Below are 10,068 nucleotides of genomic sequence, written 5' to 3'. Positions count from 1 at the left end.
CAGTCTGTGGCTCCACCAGCCATTGTGTAAGTGCGACTGCCGCTGGGCGCGCGGGCCGCGGAAGGGGGCGGCCGTCTCTCGCTCCCCAGGTTCCCGGATGGTGACTGGTTCGCGGAGAGAGGCGGCAGGGGCAACCCCCTCGGACATCATAGCGGCCCGCGCGCGCCAGTCTCCGGGGGCCCCCGCCCGCGGCGGCGCTGTAGGCGAGCCGTGGCGGTTCCCCAACGCCGTGTGCTGCGCCGCAGCTCAGCTGGCTCCTGAGTCCCGGAGCGCGCCGCTGCCGAGTGCCAGGTTCAGGCGGCTCCCGTGCTGTTGGTTTTGCGCGATGTTTAATTAAAACTGAGAGTCTAACTTCACTTTTTTTTTTTTTTTTTTTAAATGCAGAGGCCAATAATCCGTTATGGAGCATGCCTTTACCCCGTTGGAGCCCCTGCTTTCCACTGGTACTGTATTTCTTTCCACGTTTTAGTGTCACTGACGTGTCCCTCCCCAGCGACGGGAACAGGTCGAAAGGACGGGGCTCTAGAGCCAGCGTGACTTCTAGCCTGGGTTCTGTCCCTGATTTCCTAGCTCTGTACCGCTGAGCGTATCAGCCTCTCGCCGGTCTCATTTTCCTAAACTGAAAAATGAGCTTACGTATCAGTTCTTGCTGTGAGGGCGAAATGACAAGATGTGGTGTGTGTAGTCCGTCTGGAGCCCAGTAAGCACTTCCCGGCTGTTGCGCCTCCACCAACAGCGCGAACAAATCTGGAACATAGCGGAACATTAGACATGGCAGGCATTAAGGACGGTCATCGTTGCCTGACCGTGATGCATTTTTAATCCATTGAAAGTGCCCCGAGCTTATCTAATAAAAGATTGGCAAATGATTATATCAGGTGCTTTAAATCTCTATAACACTCAGGATTTTTATTCTCCAAGATTTGAAATTACTGTGTTACCGAGTGCAGGCCGGGCTGCTCGCTGCTTGTAGAGCCAATCAACAAGGACGAAGTGCCCGGAAAGGAAGGTGACTACTTTCCAAAGCTAGCAATGGGGAAGTGGTCCAAGCTTCTGCCTTAAAGAAACCATTTCAAATTTGGACAAAATGCAAGAGCTTAAAAAGGGGCGCTTGGTTTTGGGGCTCGGGGGCCCCAGTCTACCTGACTTGCTCATATATTTATCTTGGGTTGGTGCCTCATCTGGTGAATGGGCTGGCCCCTGACTATAACTGGGTTGCAAATTAATTGCAGCCTTGAAGTAACCTCTAGGTGGAGGAGAATTCAGTAGTCGCCTGAATTGTTTCAAGATTAGTCTCTGGAACTTCAGAGGAACACATAATTAGATAAGGGAAACGTTGTGTAAGGGGGTTCATGGGGGAAAGAAGGAGAGCAAAGACTATTATCTCATTGTTAAAGGTAAGACAAGGCATGGCACAGGAAAGAGAAAAACTTGAAAACAAGACATTCAGGTACTTCACGTGGAAATAGATGGAATGAATGAGTTTATGAGGCAGGTTGTTAGCATTCATTCTTGTGTAATAATTGACCACTGTGTGATAATTTGCTAATGTTAAATTATTTTTAATTAACTTAGTTTTTATTTTCTCATTTATAACTTTCATAAATTTAAACAGAAAGCATAATTGTTTAAATGTTTACATTTGTTTTCTGTCAACATGAATTCATGGGTCTTGTTTAGGGCTTTGAGTTTAACTTGTACGTTTTTCCACATGCTGGGAGTAGTAGGTGACATTGACTCCTTACTCCCAAGTCATGTTTTTGTTTGTGACAAGGTCTTGCTTTGTTGCCCTGGCTGGAGTGCAGTGGTGCCATCATAGCTCACTGCAGCCTCGACCTGCCATGCTCAAGCGATCCTCCCACCTTAACCTCTGGAGTAGCTAGGACTATAGGTGTGCACTACCCCACCTGGCTAATTTTTAAATTTTTTGTAGAGAAGGGGTCTCCCTGTGTTGCCCAGGCTGGTCTCAAACTCCTGGGCTCAAGTGATCCCATTATCCTGCCTCAGTCTCCCAAAGTGCTGGGATTATGGGTATGAACTACCACGCCCAGTTATGCTAAATGCTTTATATACATATTTATGTCTTATTCTGCAGGTGAAGGAAAACAGTTACATAACTAGAATCTTCACCTCTTTATTATTTTAGTAGGTTAAAAGGTTGAGTGTTTATTACTTTAAACAGCTTTTCAAAAGTTAAAAAAAAAAAAAAGGCCAGGCGCCATGGCTCAGGCCTGTAATCCCAGCACTTTGGGAGGCTGAGGCAGGAGGATCACCTGAGGTCGGAAATTCTGAGACCAGCCTGGCCAACATGGTGAAGCCCTCTCTCTACTAAAAATAGTCTCAACTAAAATTAGTTGGGTGTGGCGGCACACGCCTGTAATTCCAGCTACTTGGGAGGCCGAGGTAGGAGAATTGTAGGAGAATTGCTTGAACCTGGGAGGTGGAGGCTGTAGTGAGCTGAGATTGCGCCATTGCGCTCCAGCAGGGGAGACAGAGAGAGACTCCATCCTCCATCTTAAAACAAAAACAATCCAAAAAAAAAAAAAAAAAACCCAAAAGGCATTGGCAAGCACATTTTGCAAATTTCCTAGTTCTTGTTTGTCCAGTATTACCAGGACAAACAGCATTTTCTAGAGCAAACATTTGATTTGGGTGAAATGTTGACTTTCAGATTTGTTACTGAAACCTAAGAGCATTACTGTGTGAAGATTTCTAATGGTTTCTAGGTTAAAAGACATATATCAGGGATACTGACTGCTGCGTAATAAAGATTGTATTGAGGAACTATACTATCTGGGTTTAAATCCTAGCTTTGCCACTTAATAGTTATTTGACCTTGTACTTCCATTTCTTCGTCTGTAAAATAGGAATACATCATAGGGTTATTATGTGTATAAATGAATTAGTACAAATCAAGCACTTAGCTTCAGTAGCTGTAAGCTGTTCAGCAGTAAGTTTGAGGGGAAAGCAAAAAGGCAGTTGAATCTTAGGGTGGATGCTGAGATGGAAAAGGAGGGAGCAGATAGCTCTGCCCCTTTGTTTTTAATAGAGGCTTAGTGGCGAAGGCCTTGACTGCTTGCATCAGGACATTTGTAAGTTCCACATTGGAGCAAGGCCCGTAGGGAAATGGCGATATATGAAGTACAGATCTAGGGGACAGAATCCAGTGCCTGCCCCCTTGGGTGGTTCTCACAGTTTCCTCCTGTTGTTCCTATGCGTAAAACTGTGTAGGATTCTTGTCTTATCTCTAGTTTTGACCTTGAAACAAGGATTTGGGCAAGTTTGTGATTACTCTGGATATGTATAAGGTGTTTAACAACAGAACTATTACTATAAGGGCCAGTGTAATGCTGGATTTTTTACAGTAATTCAGTAAATTTTTGAGGTTAATTTTTTATTGGAGAGATTCCTGTTATCAGATTTAGTGTTTAATACTCACCTGGCAGAGAAGTTTTTTCTGATACCAGCTTCTGTGAATTTGATTTGTTGGTATGATTTATCTGTAATGCTTTTTAAGAGTTAGTATAGTGACAGTCCAACAATAAAAGTAGTTCTCTACAGATTAAGAAGTTGCTAAGAAAAGTTTTGTGGACCAAAATACTTACCCTCTGGGATGATCACTAGCCCAGGGAAAGATGGAATTCTTTTTTAAATTCTTTTTTTTTTTTTTTTTTTTTTTGTAACTAAGTGCTCATTATTTAAGAAAAAACAACTATCTACCCTAGAATGTGAAAGTTTCCTGTACTCCCTTTTCCAGAAATAACTATTATTTCTCATACTTTAAACAAAATGGGTTCATATTATAAATTGTTTTGTAAATTACTGTTTGGGGGCAGTGAGTTAAAATACATAAATATTTGTTACTACAAACCTCACATGTGCCCTTCGTTCATTTTTTTTCCAAACTAAAAAATGTGTCCTAGTTACCAGACATTATCAATCTAAAAATTTATGTGTTCTTTTAAATTTTGTGTGTATGAATAAATAAACAAAAATAGGCCTATTGAATACCCTTTTCTGCAACTGTTTTCACCTACTACTTTGTTATGTCTATGTGTATAGATATCCCAACTGTTTGTTTTTTTAATGGGCAGTATGGACTGAAATTCACTGGTCATTCTTTTTTTTTCTTTTTTTTAGAGACAGGGTCTTGCTGTGTTGCCCAGGCTCGAATGCAGTGGTGTGATCATTGCTCACTATAACCTCTGACTCCTGGGCTCAAGCAGTCCTCCTGCCTTGGCCTCCCAAAGTGTTGGGATTACAGGCATGAGCCACTGTGCCTGGCCTCACTAGTCTTTTTTTTTTTTTTTTTTCCCCTGAGACAGAGTCTCTCTCTGTTCCCTAGGCTGGAGTGCAGTGGTGCAATCTCAGCTTACTGCAACCTCCGCCTCCTGGCTTCTCCTGCCTCAGGCTCCCAAGTTGCTGGGACTACAGGCGCCTGCCACTGCGCCTGGCTAATTTTTCTAGTTTTAGTAGATATGGGGGTTTCACCATGTTGGCCAGGCTGGTCTCGAACTCCTGACCTCAGGTGATCCACCCACCTTGGTCTCCCAAAGTGCTGGGATTATAGGCATGAGCCACTGCGCCCGGCCTGGCCTCACTAGTCTTAATAGACATTTATGTTACTTCCAATTTGTACTATTACAGTCTACAATGCATATTTTTGATCATACTATTTTTCATATTTATGTGAGTATTTTAGTAGTGTAAGTTTCTAGAAATGCAGTTGCCAGGCCAAAGGGGATCTATCAGCTAACTGGTGTATACCCTTTGGCACTAGGTGCTGAGGGGGATACAAAATTGAAAGAAGTGGTTCCTTCTATCTAGGAGTTTATGGTCTAATTGAGTGTCAAGGACAAAACATAAGATTCCAGTGAGATGCTGAATTATGTATTGTAGAACCCACGTAGGAACTGTAGACACGGGGATGAGAGGCAGGCTGGAGTTGGCAGATAAATCATGGGGTGAGTCAGACATCAGCTGGGCCTCCAAAAGAGCACTGGATTTAAATGGAGAGAAGCACAGGGAGGTTTCCAGAAGAGCATCGCAGGTGATGGGCCATCCTAGAGAGAGAGCTCAGTGTTGCATCTGGACGTGAAAATGGACACGGTGGTGAGAGAGAGAGAGAGTGTGACTAGGTTGGAGAGTGCTCATGAGAGTTTTGGAAGAATGTGGTTGAACAGTGAGGGTAGAATCAGATTGTGGAGGAAGAGACATTTATTACAGAGAAAGAGATAGTTTTTGAAAGTTTCTGTGTCTTCTGCCTTTGGAACATTCTATACAAAGCAGCTTTTTATAAACAGTAATCCCCCCATATCCTAAAGTGATATATTCTAAGAACTCCAGTGCAGTGAGTCACCCAACTTTTGTTGGCACCAGGAACTGGTTTTGTATTAGACAATTTTTCTATGGACCAGCAGAGGGGTGGGTGGTGGTGGTTTCAGGATGACTCAAGCCATTACATTTATTGTCCACTTTCTATTATTATTGCATTGTAATATATAATGTATATAGGTATTTATTATTACATGTAATATATACAGTGACAGATCATCAGGCATTAGATTCTCATAAGGAGTGCGCGACCTAGATCGTTTGCATGTGCAGTCCACAATAGGCTTTGGGGTCATGTGAGAATCTAATGCCCTGCTGATCTGACAGGAGGTGGAGCTCAGCTTCACTCCTTCCTGCCCTACTGTGTGGGTGGGTTCGTAACTGGCCACAGACAGTCTAATCTACAGATGATTTAAAGTATACAGGAGGGTGAGTGCAGGTTATATACAGATAAGGAGGACTACTGTACTTTAAAACTCATTTAGTTGTGTCATTGATGTCATGGTTCTGATTTGCCAACCAACTATATTTTAAAGTCTTTATCTTGAAGGCAGTTTTCAAGCATACAATATATTATTTATTAACTATAGTCACTGTGATGGTACAGTCACCTCTTTGCACCTAAGGTAAACTCACATACCCACTATTGCCATATAGGACGTGCTTCAGTATTTTCCCTTGGCTCATACTAAATTTGCCACCTAGAATGATCTTTGCCAATACTTAGAATTATTAAATTTTAGCCATTCTGGTGGGTGTATAGAGATGTCTCTATGATTTTTGTCATTTTCCTTATGACAGATTTCTCATAATGTGTTTATTGACTTTTGCATGTCTTCTGAAGTGTTTATAGCTCTTACTCATTTTTTCAATTAGGTTATCTTTCCTTTTTTATAAAAACATATTTTAGGAGTTTTTTTTTAATATATTCTGGTTGCAGTTCTTTACATTTTGATTTTCTCATTATTAAAGTAGGGAGAATGACACTTTCCAAGGAGAGTTGTGAAAATTAAACAGTATGTGTAAAGCATGTAATGGTGACATGTAAGAATTCAAGCATTTTAAGTATTTTTTGTCTTTTTAAACTTTTCATCTGAAGGGTTTTTATTTTTAAATTAATACAGAATATTTAACCAGTAAGGGTGTACTATTGCTGTTTGAGGCCTTGTAAATGTGGGTGCCTTTTCAGCATATTCTTAGACATCTAAACTTTTTGCTTTGTTCTTCAGTGCCTGTGATCATTTCAGTTTTTATCACGAAGATTTATGTTCAGAAATTAATATGCTTTAAACTTTTTTTAAAAAAAGTTGATTTACTTTAAACACTTTATAGCCAAAATAAAGGTAAATAGTCAAATCTCAGAACAATTATTTGCCATGTACTTATTTCACAGACTCTTAAGACACAGCAGTTACAGAGGCTTTAATTTTTAGTTTACTAAGAATACTGATCTTTTTATTTTTATTTTTTCAACTTTTTTGAGGCATGATTGACAAAAGTGCTGTATTTAGCCAGGTGTGGTGGCTCTCACCTATATTCCCAGCACTTTGGGAGGCCCACCCATCTGGCTTCACTGTGCTGTATTTATCTCTTTAAAGATCCTGTCTGCAAATACAGCCATATTCTGAGGTTCTGGGGGTTAGGACTTCAACTTATGAATTTGGTGGGAGTTGGGGGGTGGGTGGGCACAATTTAGCTCATAACAAATAGAGTATGTCAATTAGCTTTTCAGCTGTAACTAAAAAAAAAAATGACTGGGTCCATATTTCAGTGTTACCATGATTTCCAAAAAAGAAGTTTTAACATGTAATTATAATAGCATATAGCTAGTATATGAATCAGAGAGTCAATTTTGGTCTTTTCTACTTATATACAAAGGTTTCTCTGTTCATTCCTGTTTATCCATTATGGGCCACACATCTAATAGATGTTGTAGGAAAATAAAAAAGGGTTGACAAATCTTACTGTGAAAGATTTCAGTACATAACAGGCTGTTTAATACAACACAATGGAAATGTAATTTCGTATGTCATATAATTCAAAATTTTCTAATAGTCTCCTTAAAAAGCTTATAAATTTTAAGTTTGTCTTATTTAATCTAAAATTATATTATTTTGACATGTGGTCAATAGAAATCACTACTAATGCTATAGTTTACGTTTTTTGCACAAAATCTTCAAACTCAAGTGTGTAGTTAACGTATCTGGCACATCTCAATTCAGATGATAAATTTTCATTAGACATACTTGATCTATATTTACTTTGTGATAATTTGTCAAATGTTTGTTTTTATTCGTATTAGCAAGGAGTAACTGGTAGCCTTGTAACTTTGGAATGAACTTCATAGGCAAGGAAAAGAATATTTCTTTTCCAAAGAAAGCCTTGGAAATAGATACTAGAGATAGAACTGGACTAAAACCTAGGTTTTCTGATTATCTATTTCCCCTAAAATTATAATGACTTTTGTTCTTGTTGTTTAAAGCAGTATTCTTGCTTTAAAACCTAGAAAACTTTCAGGATTATTGTTGTTGATGTTGTTGATTGGTTTTTTAAGACACTTCCATCTGGTATGGTAAAGAAATCTCTGGCTAAAGCTGCTGTGTAAGGATTAGCCTTATCTGCTGCTTAAGTATTGTGATATTTTTGTTATCAAGGGCTATCTAAGATAGTGGCAGATATGAATTTGTGAATTCCAGAGTTTCAGGGATCCTGTGATACTCTCCTACCCAATCAGAAATCCTCCTGTGTAGCCCTCAAATCTCTGGAATGTTTCCAGGACACTCTGTGTTGACTGTTTATGCTTTTCTTGGCGTATAACTTATAATTGTTGGAATCCTTTTTTATTTCTTTCAACCTATTTCTAATTTACTAAGACTTGCTGTTAACTACCCTTTACTTATTTTTTACTTATTACTTACTGTATTTGATATAGTTTAACTTTTCTTCGTATTTTGTTTTATTTTCGTATTTGCCTTAATATTTGCTGTACTTTTTTTTTTTTTTTTTTGGAGATGGTGTCTTGCTCTGTCACCCAGACTGGAGTGCAGTAGCGTGATATCAGCTCACTGCAACCTCCACCTCCCGGGTTCATGCCATTCTCCTGCCTCAGCCTCGCGAGTAGCTGGGACCACAGGCGCCCGCCACCATGCCTGGCTAATTTTTTGTATTTTTAGTAGAGATGGGGTTTCACTGTGTTGGCCAGGATGGTCTCGATCTCCTGACCTCATGATCCACCTGCCTTGGCCTCCCAAAGTGCTGGGATTACAGGCCGGAGCCATCGTGCCCAGCCTTTGCTGTACTTTTAATTAGATTAGTTATATTTGATGACAATATTTTGATTGATCCTCATTGTCAATGAGCAAATTGTTTCTCTTGCCTTAAATAAGATCTCATTAACTTTATAAGCTATCTTTTCCACATCATCTAGACAATCAATTTCCTTTGATTCAGTGGTATTTAGTTTTATGGCTCCTGCCGCCCCATCTTTCCATATTAGCATTTTAATAGTTCATGCTTTTAGAAACTAAAACTTCTAAAGTGAGTTTAAAAATTTTAAGTCTTCAAAAAATTATCTAAATTTTTATTTTGTAGCATTATTAGAAAAAATGGGGTTTTTTTTTTAGATGAAAAAATTGAAAATATCAAGTGAGCCTGTGGGGTAGTTTTAATATTCACAATGATAAAATGTTATGGCATAATTACACCAAAAAAATCTGTGGGTATTGACACATTAATACCAGATGTCTTTGAGGTTTTCTAGGAAAATGAGGTGTATTTGTGCATTAACTTCCCATCAAATAAATTTTATTTTTTTTGTTGCTGTTGGTAAAATGCATCCGAAAGTTATTCTTTGTAGGTGGCAAACAAATGCTGAAACAAATGGATGTCATTCTGAGTATTTCTGTGTCTTTGTCACACCATTGTCTTTGAAGGTAATTTTTCACAGTGGAATAGTTTCTTTTGTTTTTATGACTTCCAGTGAATTTAAGCTTTTGATTTCCTCATAGGTCATGTGTAAGGTTTTGGCTTGCCAGCCCAGTTGCTGCCAAAAAACCTTTTTTTCTTTTTTCAAAATAGGAAAACTTCTAGAAAAAGTTTCTTCCTAATCCAAATACACATGCTCTGAGTGAATCCTGTGGATGGGTAGGAGACCTTTAAAACCTTTACTGTTCCTGATGTGTGTCTTCCTTAGTAATCCTCTGAGATAGCCATCTGGTTTTTATGCTGGAACATGTTTAGATAGCTCAGTCTTTTTGAGAAAACATGTACCATTATTGGATAGATAACTGATGACTAAAATGTGTATTTAAAAAAAGCTGAAGTTTACCTTTAGCTCTCTGTTTTCCACCTTAAATAGCATAGAAGAGCTTTACTTGTTTTCTACCTAATTACCCTTCAAATACTGAAAAATCTTAACCAGATCATAGCCATTTGTTGAACAATTATTTGAGTGCCTGCCTGCTGTGTACTGGGAACCATTCTAGGCAGGGGAAGACATATCAACAATTTTCTTTTCATGTAATGCTTTCCAGCCTATCCCAATATAGGTGTCAGTTGTCTACTTCTGGAAAATCAGGTGTCCTTGTCAAGAATGCTTACTGGGACCTGTTTTCATTATTTTATTTTATTTTATTTTGGAGATGGAGTCTCGCTCTGTTGCTCAGGCTGGAGTGCAGTGGCACAATCTTGGCTCACTGCAACCTCTGTCTCCCAGGTTCTATCGATCCTCCTGCC

The 10,068-nt window shown here is 39.4% G+C and overlaps 1 protein-coding gene across 3 annotated transcripts in view; it reads left to right on the top strand.

Annotated features, from left to right (window-relative positions):
• Positions 1–321: 321 nt before the first annotated feature.
• TPK1 (thiamin pyrophosphokinase 1) overlaps positions 322–10,068 on the top strand; it is a 411,439-nt gene continuing 401,692 nt past the window's right edge. For all 3 annotated transcript variants that reach the window (XR_009209712.1, XM_032762053.2, XM_058427633.1), the window contains exon 1: positions 322–443. Coding sequence is in view for 2 of the 3 variants with exons in the window: in XM_032762053.2 (XP_032617944.1) it covers positions 401–443 (43 nt within the window). In the remaining variant the exon portion in view is untranslated. The remainder of the gene's footprint in view (positions 444–10,068) is intronic.

The sequence above is a fragment of the Hylobates moloch genome, unplaced genomic scaffold, assembly GCF_009828535.3.
Source record: "Hylobates moloch isolate HMO894 unplaced genomic scaffold, HMol_V3 SCAFFOLD_1, whole genome shotgun sequence".
Classification (NCBI taxonomy): domain Eukaryota; kingdom Metazoa; phylum Chordata; class Mammalia; order Primates; family Hylobatidae; genus Hylobates; species Hylobates moloch.
This window is presented reverse-complemented; position numbering and strand designations above follow the sequence as displayed.